The sequence below is a fragment of the Saccostrea echinata genome, unplaced genomic scaffold, assembly GCF_033153115.1.
Source record: "Saccostrea echinata isolate AGI-Se365-2 ecotype Australia unplaced genomic scaffold, CSIRO_AGI_Sech_v1 ptg000043l, whole genome shotgun sequence".
In the NCBI taxonomy this organism is placed as follows: Eukaryota; Metazoa; Mollusca; class Bivalvia; order Ostreida; family Ostreidae; genus Saccostrea; species Saccostrea echinata.
The window spans coordinates 2,062,518-2,080,000 of NW_026889792.1; the positions used below are offsets into that span (position 1 = coordinate 2,062,518).

Here is a 17,483-nt window from a genome sequence, read left to right on the forward strand (position 1 = left end):
TTTGTTTGATATAAGGAAACCCATCATTCTGATCTGAGGGTGTGTCATTCAGTAGTTATATCACCTATTATTATTATAACTTAAATGCTGACTTGCAATGACTGACATATTCATTTGAATGTATGATGGTCAACATAAAACATACAAAATTTACCTGTAATCAATTCATTAAAAACAATTATGTACATACAAATACATGTATATATTAAGGTAAATCATCTACCAAGAAGGTTTAACCATATTACAAAAAATCAACTTTGATGTTTGTCTGAAAAACCTTAATCGTGTCATTGCAAGTTAGGTGAAGAGGAAAGAGAACATCAAACAAAGCAGTACTTTATATTGGCAGAGCACATGTAACTGTAAATCTTGAAGCTTCAATAATTCTCTCCTTGCCAATCTTCATTGTACAAAATTAATCTCCATCACAAAAAATTGAAGAAAAAAAATTCAAACTTAAAGAGGTTCATTTTTTATGGCTTAGAAACTAACAGATAAAAATAGTGTTGCATTAAAGCTGCCCTTTATCTACTAAGCAGGTATAAAACGAGCAGCAGATACATGTAGATACATGTATCAGTTTGCTAACCCAAACAGTCCTTTTCTTTTTTCACATACAGTATGAGCAATAATTGAAATGAATAGTTCCTGATATAATTTTGATCACTTTCATCTGTCTGAAGTTGGAACTGTCTATGAACAGATTTCTTTGGTTCCTTGGCACTGTTTATCAGCATCGGCCAGGAATAGGAGTCCTGTACTACACATACACAACTGATAAACAATCTGCTGGCCCGAGGCCGGACTCGTACTGACCTTCAGATTCTTTATAAACAGCTTGGACGAGTCCAGACTCTGAAGTTGTAAGTAAGGTTGAAATAATTATTTAGTTAACAAACATATCAATAATTGGAACTGTAGTATTGTTTCAGGGAAAATGTCTGAGCACCTTCGTTCTCCATGTACATGTAAAAACAAAGGGGAAAAAACAAATTTATGCCAAAATGATCAGGTTAAGAAGGTGCCAACAAGATATGAATATACAGTCGAACCTCATTATCTCGAACTCTATGGTACTGAAGAAAAAACTTCAAGATATCCAAGGGTTCGAGATATAGAGGGTAAAATACTTAAATATGTGGTTAGGACTTCCCAATCATTTCAACACATCCATGGTATTCAAGATATCCATGTTCAAAATACCAAAGTTCCACTGTATTAAACTAGAAAATGTCCATAGAATATGAATGCCCTGCCTAAGGTACATTTGTATTGCAACATGAAAATGCACTTTATTTTGTCTCAGCAATTTGTATCAGTATATAAAAATTTATTAAAATATCTTGGAATGCTTTTGGAAACTCAGATAACTATAAAATGAAGGATTATCCTGGAGTCAAGGTCTATGTCAAAGTAAGAAGAAAACAACACAATTGAATTGCTGTCACCAATGTATCATTTATCATTTAAAGTTTAATTAAAAAATCTTCAAAACTGGTGTTCAAAGTTATGGGAAGGTCAAATTTATAAAGAAGGTCATAAAGTTACAAAATTATGACAGAGTAAAATTGCTCTAACCAATATGTAACCTACTATAGAGACTGAATAAGATATATTGAAAGTGAAGAAAAGGTCATATAAGAAAGTCAAGGTCAGAAAAGTATGACACAGTTGAAAAGTTCCTATCTTAATAGAACATGTATCAGTGTATGAAAATATAGTTTCTTCTAAACTGTCCTAAATGCAAAATTATTAATAGTGAGATCAAGGTTATAGGGAAAGTCAAGCTCACACCATTTTGACATAGTTGAAAAGCTCTGATCAATTTGTATCACTATATGAAGTTTGATGATAATATCGTCTAGCAATTTCTTTGAAATTAAGATAAATGCAAATAAAGAACAGGGGGTCAAGGTCATAGGAAGGACAGAGTCAGAAAATTGTTTAAAAATTGAATAGCTCCCACCAATATGTATAAGTGAATGATATTTGATAAAAATATCTTAATAAGGCCAAAAAAATAATCAGTAGTTTCTCAGGCACCACCGCATCAGGTCAAACACTGCCGCATTGATCAAATTTATTGACATATTGAAAAGGGAAATAACTCAATTTTCTATTCTCAAGATACGGATAAGTGAGGTCAAGGTCACAAGGACAGTCAAAGTCAGATAATTGTGACAGTTAAATAGCTCCTACCAATATTTATCATTGCATGAGTTTTAATAAAAATATCTTCAATAGTTATTATGAAAATGGGCTAGCACAAAAAGAGATTTGTGTGGTCAAGGTCATTGGGAAGGTCTGGGACAAAAAATATGCTCTGGTCAATAGCTCTCACCAATATCTATCAGTGTATGAATTTGGATTAAAATATCTCCATTTCTTCGAAACTGAGCTAAACACAAAATAGGAATTAGTGAATAAGGTCAAAGGGAAGGTCAAGGTAAAAAAAAAAAAAAAACTATGGTATATTTCAATGGCTCTTAGAAAATATGTATCAGTGAATGACTCAAGATTTAAATTTCTTGAACAGTTTCTTTGAAACTGAGCTAAACACAAAATAAGAATATGTGAGGTCAAGGTCACAGGAAGGTCAAGTTTAAAAAATTATGGCAAAGTGCAATAGCTCTTAGCAATATGTTTCAGTGTTAGTATTTAGACCGGACTATCTTGAACACTTTCTTTGAAACTGAGCTAAACACAAGTGTGACCAATGGACAGAGAAGGATGGTAAGAAAGATGAAAGACAGACATGTCAAACATTACATGCCCAGCCATAAAAATCTCGGAATAATAAAACTGAGCAGAAATCATCATTGTGCATTGTACTTGTTTTAAAGAATTTTATAGAGTACTTTTCAATCCTAAGCTATACTCACAATGCTGTCTTTTGACCTGATATGGATCTCCTTTAGACTGTTGATTGCCATGTCTCCAGCTGGTGCAGTAATCCGTATCTCATCTTTAGCATACATGTAAATGGAAGTACTTGGAGCCTCTATCCTATGGTAATATAAAAACATAAGGCCCATGGGTAACAATGCTTACCTGAGTCACTTTGACCAAAATCTTCTTCATTAGCTGATTTTTTTCCCCTTCAAATTTCTCTTTTTAATTTCATAAAAAATATTGACTCTATATTGTGGACCTGAATCTAGCCCTAAGAGACCTTTGATTTAATCAAAGTTGAATGGCTATTCCTTCATGTAAGAAGTCACGAAAGATTACTTTTAGTTTTTAGAATACTACGAGTACTAAGAAATATCTTGGGTAAGATGTTTTTAAAAACTTTCTGAGAGTCAAAATATGGTATTTGTCCAACACAGTGCTTTTGATAAAGTCAGCGGCATTGAGCGGCATTTGTTCAAGACAGAGCTTCTGGTAAAGTCAGCGGCATTGAGCGGCATTTGTCAAACACTGTGCCTCTGGTAAAGTCAGCGGCATTGAGCGGCATTTGTCCAACACAGAGTTTCTGGTGAAGTCAGCGGCATTGAGCGGCATTTGTCCAACACAGAGTTTCTGGTGAAGTCAGTGGCATTGAGCGGCATTTGTCCAACACATTGCCTCTGGTAAAGTCAGCGGCATTGAGCTGCATTTGTCCAACACAGAGCTTCTGGTAAAGTCAGCGGCATTGAGCGGCATTTGTCCAACACAGAGCTTCTGGTGAAGTCAGCGGCATTGAGCAGCATTTGTCCAACACAGAGCTTCTGGTAACTTCAGCGGCATTTGTCCAACACAGAGCTTCTGATAACTTCAGCGGCATTGAGCGGCATTTGTCCAACACAGAGTTCCTGGTAAAGTCAGCGGCATTGAGCGGCATTTGTCCAACACAGAGCTTCTGGTGAAGTCAGCGGCATTGAGCGGCATTTGTCCAACACAGAGCTTCTGGTGAAGTCAGCGGCATTGAGCGGCATTTGTCCAACAGAGTTTCTGGTGAAGTCAGCGGCATTGAGCGGCATTTGTCCAACACAGTGCCTCTGGTAAAGTCAGCGGCATTGAGCGGCATTTGTCCAACACAGAGCTTCTGGTAACTTCAGCGGCATTGAGCGGCATTTATCCAACACAGAGCTTCTGGTAACTTCAGCAGCATTGAGCGGCATTTGTCCAACACAGAGCTTCTGATAACTTCAGCGGCATTGAGCGGCATTTGTCCAACACAGAGCTTCTGGTGAAGTCAGCGGCATTGAGCGGCATTTGTCCAACACAGAGCTTCTGGTGAAGTCAGCGGCATTGAGCGGCATTTGTCCAACACGGAGCTTCTGGTAACTTCAGCGGCATTTCTCCAAGATAGAGTTTCTGATGAAGTCAGCGGCATTTATCCAACACAGAGCTTCTGGTGAAGTCAGCGGCATTTGTCCAAGACAGTGCCTCTGGTAAAGTCAGCAGCATTAAGTAGCATTTGTCCAAAACGGAGCTTCTGGTAACTTCAGCAGCATTGAGCGGCATTTCTCCAAGACAGAGTTTCTGATGAAGTCAGCGGCATTTGTCCAACATAGAGCTTCTGGTGAAGTCAGCAGCATTGAGCGGCATTTGTCCAACACAGTGCCTCTGGTAAAGTCAGTGGCATTGAGCGGCATTTGTCCAACACAGAGCTTCTGGTAACTTCAGCGGCATTGAGCGGCATTTGTCCAAGACAGAGTTTCTGGTGAAGTCAGCGGCGTTGAGCGGCATTTGTCCAACACAGAGCTTCTGGTAACTTCAGCGGCATTTGTCCAACACAGTGCTTCTGATAAAGTCAGCAGCATTGAGCAGCATTTAGCTAACACAGTGCCTCTGGTAAAGTCCAACACAGAACTAGCAGCATTCTTCATCTAATAAACATATACGGGAATGCAACATTTTTCATGTAGTGATCTTATACTGAATAAGCGGCATTCTTTATGTAGTGACCATAAACAGAATGAGCAAGTTTTTCATGTAATTAGCATATACGGAATAAGCAGTGTTCCTCATGTAGTGACCTTATACGAAAAAGGCAGCATTCTTCAGGAAGTGACCTTATATGGAATAAGCAGCATTCTTCATGTAATGACCTTATAAGGAATAAACAGCATTCTTCATGTAGTGACCTTATATGGAATAAGCAGCATTCTTCATGTAGTGACCCTAAACGGAATAAGCAGCATTCTTCACGTCATGACCTTATACAGAATAAGCAGTGTTCCTCATGTAGTGACCTTTTACGGAATAAGTGGCATTCTTCATGTAGTGACCTTTAACGGAATAAGCGGCATTCTTCATGTAGTGACCTTTTACAGAATAAGTGGCATTCTTCATGAAGTGACTTAATACAAACTGAGTGGTATTCTTCATGTAGTGACCTTATATGGAAGGGGCATTCTTTCTTGTGGTTTAACTTGTGTTGAACGGGGGACATTAATTAGTCCTTAGACTCTAATTAGACATCTATTTTGTGATAATTTTGAAACAAATCTCATGGTAAAGCTTTTTCTAATGTACCTCAATTTATGGACTCTTTACATATTTTCCTTAATTTTAAAATCAAAGATCAAAGATATACTTTTGCTACTTATGTATGGGATGCCCTTAAGTTAATAGTCATAATCAAGCAATATCAATGATTACATTTCTTACAAAATTAGAATATTGAAGCCAGATGATTAACAGTATAAGCCTAATCATCTTTGGGTTTTAAACACTTGCTAAGATTTTGGGACAGAATCACACATTGGTGATAAGTATGTATCTGACTGCCATTACTTTAATGCTTAATTAGCATGCTTCTTGACTAATAACAGGCCAGAATTATGCTATTTAGTGAAGTCAGTTTAGTCTAATATTATTGTATTATCTAGATACTAATGAAAATATTATCAAAAGAAAGGGGGGAAACATAAATGCTAATTAATGATCAAATCCTTGCCATTGAAGAAAAACAAATATCTTTACAGTACCTTTCATAGATAGAATGATAAACCCTCTGTCAATTATAAGTTAATTCTATCAGTAGAAAAAGAATTAATTGTATTTCAGATTCTTCTATCCTTGGTCTAAACAAAACATTATTTATGCAGTTGCACACATTAATTTTTCAGGCCTTCTGTGAATCTTTTTAAGGCAAAAGAATTTTCATTGTACAAAAGTGAATAAAAGCATTTTTTTGAGAAAAGTTCATGACAACTTTTCATATAAGTTATTTAAACTTTGCAACTACTTTAGCAGAAGTACCATGTTGGACTTAACTAGACGCTGTGTGTTGGACAAATGCCGCTGAAGTTACCAGAAGATCTGTGTTGGACAAATGCCGCTCAATGCCGCTGAAATTACCAGAAGCTCTGTGTTGGACAAATGCCAATCAATGCCGCTGTCTTTACCAGAGGCACTGTGTTGGACAAATGCTGCTCAATGCCGCTGACTTCACCAGAAGCTCTGTGTTGGACAAATGCCGCTCAATGCCGCTGACTTCACCAGAAGCTCTGTGTTGGACAAATGCCGCTCAATGCCGCCGACTTTACCAGAAGCTCTGTGTTGGACAAATGCCGCTCAATGCCGCTGACTTTACCAGAAACTCTGTCTTGGACAAATGCCGCTCAATGCCACTGACCCAGAAGCTCTGTGTTGGACAAATGCCGCTCAATGCCGCTGACTTCATCAGAAGCTCTGTGTTGGACAAATGCTGCTCAATGCTGCTGACTTTACCAGAAGCTCTGTCTTAGACAAATGCCTCTCAATGCTGCTGACTTTACCAGAAGCTCTATCTTGAGCAAACACCAAACACCAACCCATTTCTTTTGATTTTCGTGACTTCTTACATGAAGTATGAACCAAGTTGAATCCACATAACACTGGGATTCTTCAATATCAACACAATCAACATGGCCCTGTTGTTCAATAGATTTTCTTTCCTGTATACATGCATGTAAAATTTGGATCTCTGATTTCAGCTCAACTTGACTGCCTAATGTGGCTCCACCCTATCTCCACAGGCAATAATTTGAAGAAAATTGAAACTAAATGTCCTGAATATGCTTTCATATTAATATGACTAGTCATGGTTTTGCTATTCTTAATGGAGAAAAATTGTTAAAGATTTTTCCCCATATAGTTTGATCTGTTTTTGTTGCCCCACAGGTCATGATTTGAAAACTTGAACCTGCCCTACCTCAAGAGACTTCCATAGTAATTTGACTAATCATGGCTTTGCTGTTTTTGAGAAGATTTCTTCCCTGTTTTGGTAATAGTTTTACAAGGGTTATTTCCAATAGAATTTCAAACCATTTTTGGAAAGATGTTTTTAATGCCCTATATGAATTAAGAATGATTATAGAGACTGACAGTTTGTCTATGTTTGATCCTCTTTGGTATAATGACAATATTAAGATATCAAATAATTTTATATACTATAAACATTGGGCTGATAAAGGTGTAAAATACATAAAAGATTTGTTTCTTCCTGATGGCCAGCCTATGAGTTTTGAAGAATTTTGTGATGTGTATAATTTGTCAACCCCTTTTACATTATTTCAAGGTGTCTTACAAAGTGTCAGAAAATTGAATTTAATTTATACGGAAAAGGATGCTTTTTATAATTCTCCTTATTATCCCAATTTCTTCCGAATAATTTTTAAGAGTCAAAAGGGATCAAGAGATTTTTATGACATTTTAATTTCATCTAAATGGGATAAACCCAAATATGAAAGTAAATGGGAAAATGTACTAGATTTGAATGTAAACCAGTTGTGGTGGAAAACCCATAATAAACTGATTTTTAGTATCACTGAAGATGTACAACTTAGATGGTTTCATTATCGAATTGTACATAGAATTATGAGTACTAATGTTTATTTAAAGAAAATAGGAATCGTGCATTCCGATCTGTGTACTTTTTGTGGTACGCATCCTGAGTCTATAACCCACTTGTTTTGGGAATGTTTATATGTTGATATATTATGGAGTAAACTAGTAGAATGGATCAATTATAAAACAGAGCACAATACTGAAATAAACATAATTGATGTTATATTTGGTAGAGAAGGTAAATATCATATTATTTTGAATCTTTTAATATGTATAGTAAAAAGGCATATTTATAAGAAAAGAATTTGTAAGTCACTACCAACCATAGAAGGAGCAAAAAAGGAAATCAATCATTATTATAAAATTGAAAAATTTATGTATAAAAAGAACAATGAATTGGCTTTATTTGAAAAGAGATGGGGTCTTTTTTCTTCACTGTTTTCTAATGTTGGTTAAAAATTGTACTTGTTTAAAACCATTATGTTATTCATTATTTTGATAACTTTTCTGGTAAATACATACACATATTGGATGCATGGGGTGTGAAAGGATTTGTTTACATATTATTTTTTTTTTTTTTTTCCAATGAAAAATTGTCCTGGTTGAATATTAAAATATACAGTGTTTATATTAGTAGTACATTATATGTAGTAGTTTATTTACTATAGTGCCATGTGACTGTCATCATTACTATTGGCTATATTTTATGCTTGTAAGTTTGGTGAGTCCAGGGCTCCCCAACCTTGGCGCCATCCATCGAATCTTATATATCGCTGGGGCAATAAAAAAAAAAAAAAAAAAAAAAAAAAAAAAAGATTTTTTCCTATATATTCCTATGGGAAACTTCAATCTCCTATTGTGACTCAACCCTACCCCCAGGGATCATGATTTGAACAAATTTTCAATTACACTACCTGAGAATGCTTTCCACATTAATAAGAAAATGCCTTTATATGAATATGACTATTCTTGAGAAGAGGATTTTTTTTATGTATTCCTATGTAAAACTTTGATCACCTATTGTGCCCCAATCCTAACTCCAGGAGTCATGATTTTAACAAAACTGAATCTACACTATCTGAGGATGCTTCCACATTTATATGACTAATCATGGCTTTGCTGTTCTTGAAAAGAGACTATTTGAAGATTTTTCTAATATATTCCTATATAAAACTTTGATCGCCTATTGTTGCCCAAACCCTTTCCCTGGGGGTCATGTTTTGAACAAATTTGAATCTACACTTCCTGAGGATGCTTTTACATTAATAAAACTAATCATGGCTTTGCTGTTCTGGAGAAGATTTTTGAAGATGTTTCATTATATATTCACATGTAAAACTGATCCCCCATTGTGGCCCCATCCAACACCAGAGTGCTATGATTTGAACTAACTTGTTCAACACTATATCAAGAAGCTTTCACTGTTTCATTATTTGTGATCAAGTGGTTCTTGAGAAAAAATTTTAAGACACCCACCCTATTTTTTTTTCTTTTCTTGATTATCTCCCCTTTAAACAGAATACGTCCCTTTATTTTAACAAACTTAAATCCTCTTTGCCTAAGGATGCTTTATGGTAAGTTTGGTTGAAATTGATCCAGTGGTTCTGGAGAAGTTGAAAATATGAGAAGTTAACAGATGAATGGACCGACAGACAATGGATGACTGTTGATCAGAAAAGCTCACTAGAGCATTTGGTTCAGGTGAGCTAAAAAAGTGACACAAGATACCAATAATTGGATATTTCAATCTAGATCCTTCAGAAAGTGACTCCAGAATCTACAGATGTCTTTTTAGCTACATTTATCTTTTACCTTGTAGTGCACATGAAGCCATTGAGGAAAGAGTACTAAAGTTATGTTAATTTGTAACAAATAAAGATGGACATGATTTTATGGGATTTTCACCTTTTAAAGATTAAGAACAAACAAGAGGCCCATGGGCCACATCGCTCACCTGAGCACAGTGGATAGGCAAAAGCACAAATCAGTTCAGTATTGAAAAGATTCCGGGGGGGGGGGGGGGGGGGGGGGGGGGGGGGGGCTTGAATTTTAAACTACCTGATGATGCTTCCATGTCAAAATAACAAATGGCTTTGTTGTACTTGAGAAGATTTTAAAAAAATTTTCTGATATATTCCTTTGTAAAAATTTGATCCCCCCTTGTGGCTCCTCCCTATCCCAGGGGTCATCATTTGAACAAACTGGAATCTACACTACCTGAGGATGCTTCCATATCAATATGACTAAACATAGCTTTTCTGTTCTTGAGAAGAAATATTTTTTCTATATGTTCTTATGTAACATTCGATCCTCCATTGTGGCCCCGTCCTACTCTCGGGGGTCATCATTTGAACAAACTTGAATCTACACTACCTGAAGATGCCTCCATATCAATATGACTAAACATAGCTTTTCTGTTCTTGAGAAGAAATATTTTTTCTATGTGTTCTTATGTAAAACTTTCTATCCCCCTATTGGGCCCCACCCTACCCTCGGGGGTCATCATTTGAACAAAATTGAATTTACACTACCTGATGATGCTTCCATATCAAAATGACTAATCATGGCTTTGCAGTTCTTCATCAGAAGAAATCTTCCTATATATTTCTATTTCAGACTTTGATCCTCCATTGTGGCCCCACCCAACCCCAGAGGGGCAACATTTGAACAAACTTGAATCTACACTACCTGAGTATACTTCCACATAAATATGATCAATCAGGGCTTTGCTGTTCTTGAGAAGAAGATTTTTAAAGATTTTTCCTATATATCTCTATGTAAAACTTTTATCCTCCATTGGGGCCCCACCCTACCCCCAGGGGTCATGATTTGGACATACTTAAGTCTATACTACCTTAGGATGCTTCCATATCAATATGATCAATTAGGGCTTTGCTGTTATTGAGAAGATTTTTAAAGATTTTTCCTATATATTACTATGTAAAACTTTGATCCTCCATTGTGGCCCCGCCCTACCCCCGGGGGTCATGATTTGAACAAACTTGAATCTACACTACCTGAGGATGCTTCCATATAAATATGACTCATCATGGCTTTGCTGTTCTTGAGAAGAAGATTTTTAAAGGTTTTTCCCATATATTTCTATGTAAAACTTTGATCCTCCATTGTGGCCCTGCCCTACCCCCGGGGGTCATGATTTGAACAAACTTGAATCTACACTACCTGAGGATGCTTCCATATAAATATGACTCATCTTGGCTTTGCTGTTCTTGAGAAGAAGATTTTTAAAGGTTTTTCCCCATATATTTCTATGTAAAACTTTGATCCTCCATTGTGGCCCCGCCCTACCCCCAGGGGTCATGATTTGAACAAACTTGAATCTACACTACCTGAGGATGCTTCCACATGAGTTTCATCTTCCCTGGCTTTGTGGTTCTTGAGAAGAAGATTTTTAAAAGATGCTATTAATTTTTCACTAATTCTTTATTATCTCCCCTTGAAAGAGGGCGTGGCCCTTCATTTGAACAAACTTGAATCCCCTTCACCCAAGGATACTTTGTGGCATGTTTGGTTGAAATTGGCCCAGTGGTTCTTGAGAAGAAGTCGAAAATGTGAAAAGTTTACAGACAGACGGACGGACAGACGGACAGACGGACTACAGACAAAATGTGATCAGAAAAGCTCACTTGAGCCTTCGGCTCAGGTGAGCTAAAAACTGCCTTAAAGAATGCCAAATAGAACATTCTCAACTAATATAGCTATTCCAAATATGTTCTACTAATAAAGACATACAAAATATGGACAGTTAATGGAGTCTTAATTCTTTAAAGGATGGCTGAAAATATGTGTACATTTGTAACTGTTTACCCTGCTAGAGTATATTTTACAGGAAAAGTGTGAGAATACAATATGCCAAAGAATACTGTCTGTATTACAAAGATTAGAACTTACTTTAAAGGTTCTGCTCTTGGCCCTCTGATGTTTGGAGTTTCCACTGAACTATTGAAAGTCACCCTACTGGACCCTAAATCAACAAACATTAACTATTGAATGTTACCTTACTGGACCATAAAAAACAAACATTAACTATTGAAAGTCACCCTACTGGACCCTAAAACAACAAACATTAACTACTGAATGTCACCTTACTGGACCCTAAAAACAACAAACATTTAATGAACTGGTGCTTCCAGATTTGGTCATACTACAAAATAATATGACCATTTCAATTTACAATTTTCCAGAATTTTATCTTATTTGTTTATGAAGGAAAAACTAGTGAAGTTCTAATTGCAAGAATTCTGTTGAATCATTTCAATTCATGAAGGCAAATACTTGTAGCTTTTTGAAAATTTACACGTAGTATGTGCATTTGAAGACATAAATTTGATGCCAGCATTCTAGTCATTAAGGTTGTACCTTTATGGGTAAGAGAAACCCTTGAAATTTTATGACTTTATTGTAATGTAACAACTGAAAATAATGATTTTCAAAGAAGTAATTTTTGATTTTTAAACAAATGTAATGATGCTGATATTCCAAAGTTCTTGATTATCATGATTATAAAGCAAACTGAAGATTCACTAGTCACATGAATGTTCCTAATCAATGTCACAGGATTACAATTTCTTTTACCCACAGAATGGTCAGTTGTTGTCTTACCTGTGTAGTAAACTTCATCCATTTCCATGGTTATGCCCTTGTTCCCGACCTTGAACCTGGTCTGACCTTTCTTGTCTTTGATCTCAAACTCCTCACATTGAGCCTCTAGTTTTTTGTCACCTACAATAAGTACTTAATAGATCAATCATAACCGTAATAAATAAAGAAATTTCTCCCAAAAATCCTAAATAATTTTCTTTCAAAGATATCATTTGTTTCATCTGTTCTGACAAACTAAAAATAAAAGATTTTTTCCGGGAAGAGCGCTTGTAAAATTCATAGTACATGTATTTGAAATCTACTGACCAACAAGTAGTGTGCTTGACATATTTTTCTTTCCATCCCTAGCCCTTAGTATGATATCCTTACTGGAGTCAATATACAGAGGTTTGTCCTGTAATAAAGATTAATTTGTTACGATCAAAACATGCTTAATTTCAACAAACATTTACAAAATCCATAAATGTAAAGAAATGTGAAATAATTATATCTTGATCAAGCCAGCATATTCACTTAATACTTGTACCAGTTAAGATTTTCATTTTTTTTTTTTTTGCAGTTACTAAAAAGTAAAAATGTTCTACCTATACAGTCCACAATTCACTCAGTGAGTTACCTGCATTGATTGGACCCTGTTTGTGTACAAGCTGTCTAAAAACTCCGCTTCTCCCTCTAATCTCAACCCCTTCTCTGTGATTCTTAGTTTTCCCATTCCATGCTAAATTAATCAAGAAATTCAAATCAAAATACTAGTATTAGTATACAAAGTACAACCCGTATCTATTTTATAAATCTATGTAACATTAAACAAGGGAAAGCTTACTAGTAAACATATTATTACTGTAAAATCACTTATTTTTGTGGGGTCAAATTTTCATGGTTGACGAAAAAAGTTTGGTTCATGGGGATTTGATTTCATGGTTGAGGAAATTCTGAGTTGTAATATATTTGAAATTTGACATTTTGTGGGGGACATATGATCATGAATTCATGAGTCTTTTCAGACCATGAGAACAACAAAAATAAAACATGGTTTACACCCACAAAAAGTTCACAGTATCATATTTTGTAATCAAACAAGTGAAAGCTTAAGTCTTACCACAGAAAAATTAAGAACACGAAGGATCCAAATGATTAAGGCTAAGTTCAAAGTTGTCAACACCATAAGGAATAAGACAAAGGCATAAAGACAGCGCTTTCTCCAGCCATAAATTCCCACGGGTTGTAGTGGGTGTTCATAATGCTCCTCCTCTGTACCGGCCGTATGTCCATTACTAGGACTAGCACGAAGCATACTGAGATGCCTGTAATAATTAATAACAAAATGTTCAGAAAACTGAATTATTATAGTAAATAGTAAAATGAATACACATATAGTGAAGTGCCAGGAATGAACCTGCTCCAAAAAACATTAGCCTGGTCATTCATCTCATGATCTGGAAAATGTAGCTATGATCAAAATCAAACATCAAAAATCAAAACAAGTCTAGCAGTGTGCAGCCCTTGGTGCTTTATATACATATGCAAGTTTGGTCCAAGTAGGGCTTAAAGTAACAATGGAATGAAACTGGTCCAGAAACTTTTAACTTGGTCATGCACTAGGAAAAATAAGACAAATCCAGCATCTGAAGCAAGTCTGGTAGTGTGCATCCCTACATGTATCATCTACACAAATTTGGTCACCACAGGGCTTACACATCATGTGATCCAAAAATTTAATCTGGTCACTCATACAGAAAATGTATAAGTCAGATCCGGCATCCAAAGCAAGTATGGATTAATATAAAATGTATCTTCCACCCCAAACATCCAAATGAAGGAAAAGTTTCAACATTTTCTTTTAATTGCTAAATTCCATCTGCAATTTTGACATTTGGAACTCTCCAGATTGTTCTTAGTTATTGGTATACATGTAGATTAGAATTACTAAATGCTTCTGTAACAGGAAAGGAGAAAATGTATGCCTGGACCGGGAATCGAACCTGGGACCCCTGCATCAGAAAGAGTATCGTTTAACAGTGTCTGTAAGAGTGATCATTTTAACATGTTTAAAACTAAGCTGATTAAGTTTGATTGACTTCAACACCATTTCTGTGGGTAAATGACTAATCACATAATGACAATAATATTTAGTTGTTTATGTAGATTACACAATAATAATCAATATCTATTTAAATTTATGGCCACTTTTTATTTTTCTAAATTTTACTTGGAAATTAAAATAGGCATGCAGACATTGCATGGGATTCGAACCTGAGATTAGTTTATGACAGGATTGTATGATAAATAAAAAAACAATTCAAACAACAAATTCGATCAAAAATGCTAATGTTAGGCTAAAGTAGAGTTAAAAACTTCATAAAAACTTGAAACAAGCTTAATTTTCAGCAGTGAACGCAAGAGTTGAATGCAACAAGTGGGTGACAACTGTAAATGAGATAACAGTGATACAGAAAATTCTTAATAAAACAGTTCATCGTTTCCTAAAAATAATTCGATTACCTATACCTGCTTAATTTTACTTTTCCTTAAAACAAAGCAACTCCATCCACTCCAATGATGCTGAACACAGTGACACTTGATTTCATTGGACAGCAGGCGAGAAGCTTGAACCAATAAAATATCTTCTTTAATCCACGTACCTGCAGACGAAACATGGCGGCTGTCAATACAATCTTCCTTGTCTTTGCAATATTGTTTGCCATTGTAGGCTTTTTGCAAGGTGCCATTAAAAAGAAAGAGGTAAAAAAAATGTTTTGTTTTCTTTTAAGACGGTACTTTGTATTTTATTCTGTTTTTATTTGAAAAAACTATATAGTCGGCATGTGTAAGAATTGATATCCTGTAGCCCGAATTTGTTCAGTTGAATGTACATTTTTACTCTTAGAATAGAAGTAAATCGCAAATTCTTCCAGTATTACGAAGGACACTTTGCTAGATTGTGTATTTATTAACGTAAAGATGAAGGGGTTTTGTTACCTTTTTAACAATATGTCGTGAATAACTGAATGCTAGCCCCACTGGTGGATTTAGAGATGTAACCAACAAATATACTTAAGATTGATAAGTCATTTTTTGTGGGATACGGTTTCACACACGGGGCCCCCTACCCAGACTCCCAACTGCCCCCTCCCTCACTCTTTTTCAAGAACCCTGGATCTGCCACCGAGCCTTTAAAAACAGTTGATAGAATAGGCCTATTCCCAGTTTCTCACCATAGGATGCTTCAGGTATACCTCTGTTCTTGTCTAAATTACAAAAATCTTGTTAAAAGGGTAAATGGTAAAGTTTCAACTAATATTTCACTTCCGTGATAAACAGTAAGATGTTTTTTGTTTAACCTGATAATAACTTTAGACAATCATTAAAAAATGTTTGATTGCCGTCTTTCAAAAAATTGTTAGATTTAGGTAGGGAGATTTTTTATTAAATACAGATTAGTATTAAATGATCAAGAACTTGAGAATATAAAATTAAGATAGTCATTAAAGAGATGAGAAAATTCTGGAATGATTTAAAGAAAAATTGAATAAGTTTTTAAAAAGTTTTGAGTCTAGCCATTTTAGTCAGTCCTTTTGGGAGTGGGCAAAGAGACAATTATTTTAAAATGGCCTCATCTTGAAAATATTATCATAACATCAATATATTGTGGGTGGAACCATTTTGCTTATAGTTTTAACACTTATTTTAAGTGATGCAAAGAAGAGAAGCTTGTACCAACTTAATGAGTATTTTCAGCTTCTGTGCATCTTATTGAAAAAAAAAAAGTTTTAACACTCTTAGACTATTGTGATGAGACAACAATGAATAAGATCAATAATGTTAATTGCAGCCTTCTGATCGATCTTAGCATTGTTTTACTGCCAACCAAAATTTAAAAAATATTGGCTTTATAGTTGTATAGTTATAGTTGTATAGTTTCAAATGTAATGATAAACAAAATCCTGTCATATTGCATTTATTTATTTTTGAGCATTAACACATTTGTAGTAGATAAGATGAGTTTTTTTAGCCGGGCTCATTGCTCAAAGAGCAATTGCTGGCTATTGTCACCCTGTTCATTTTCTTTTACCATTTGTTTAAATTTAGGATACACTTGGAGAAAAAGTCAGTCAACTGACAGAATGGAACAACAAGAAAGCCGTCATCAGGATGAATGGTGATAAATTCAGACAATATGTGAAGTCGCCACCCAGAAATTACTCCGTAGTGGTTATGTTAACAGCTCTACAGCCTCAGAGACAGTGTTCTGTATGCAAGTAAGTATACTATAACTGAATACTTCAAACCATACCCCTCTCTCCAATATAAAAAATAATGATGAAACCACACATGCACAAAAAGAACAAACAAAACAAAATAAAAAAAAAAACAAAAAACAACCAACCTACCAAACCCCCTCCCTACCAAAAAGGATACAATTATAATCTCATATTATCTTTCTTAATTGAAAGATTTGGTTTTATTGATAAAAAAAGTTGTATATAGGACGTGGAACATTTGAAATTAATTCTTTCAGTTCTAAGACGAAAGAGCATGTAGCTTTGTTCTTTCTCTTCAAAAATCAATTATTTTTTGTAAAAATAATGTTTGTAAGACTGCAGCTCATGATCACTTGCTATCTTTGCTCATTGATCTATCTAAAAAAAACAATCTAAAATAGAAATCTCCACAGATGTGACAAGATCTACTACCATTTGTTAAAATCTGATAATTCATATCCTAATGCATATAGCATTTATTATTGATTTGTTGTAGATTATGTTGAAGATAATTTGATCACTATTAATTAAATGCATTCATAGAGAATATATACATGTTATTAAAAACAAACTTCATAGGGAAAGGTACTACATGTATATCTTGTCATTTTTTAGTATATATGTAAAAGTTTTATTCAGCTTAATTTATTCTTATATTTTTGACAATATTCAATTAAACACATTTATTGCAAACCTTTTTAGCTCACCTGAGCCGAAGGCTCAAGTGAGCTTTTCTGATCACTTTTTGTCCGGCGTCCGTCTGTCTGTCTGTCTGTCCGTCTGTCTGTCTGTCTGTCTGTCTGTCTGTAAACTTTTAACATTTTCGACTTCTTCTCA

The 17,483-nt window shown here is 35.1% G+C and overlaps 2 protein-coding genes across 2 annotated transcripts in view; one reads left to right on the forward strand and one right to left on the reverse strand.

Moving 5' to 3' along the window:
* Positions 1–254: 254 nt before the first annotated feature.
* On the reverse strand, positions 255–13,686 carry LOC133201275 (zeta-sarcoglycan-like). The gene is made up of 7 exons (XM_061337073.1): positions 13,484–13,686; positions 13,001–13,102; positions 12,691–12,778; positions 12,385–12,504; positions 11,674–11,746; positions 2,883–3,006; positions 255–855 (listed from the first exon to the last, which is right to left on the reverse strand). Exons 1-7 carry the CDS (start codon positions 13,676–13,678, stop codon positions 694–696), a joined length of 864 nt encoding a protein of 287 aa, XP_061193057.1. The 5' UTR covers positions 13,679–13,686; the 3' UTR covers positions 255–693.
* A 1,297-nt stretch (positions 13,687–14,983) lies between these two features.
* The window catches only part of LOC133201276 (tumor suppressor candidate 3-like), a 12,480-nt gene continuing 9,980 nt past the window's right edge, over positions 14,984–17,483 (forward strand). The window contains exons 1-2 of the mRNA XM_061337074.1: positions 14,984–15,126; positions 16,474–16,643. Coding sequence (XP_061193058.1) covers positions 15,040–15,126; positions 16,474–16,643 — 257 coding nt within the window. The 5' untranslated portion in view covers positions 14,984–15,039. The remainder of the gene's footprint in view (positions 15,127–16,473; positions 16,644–17,483) is intronic.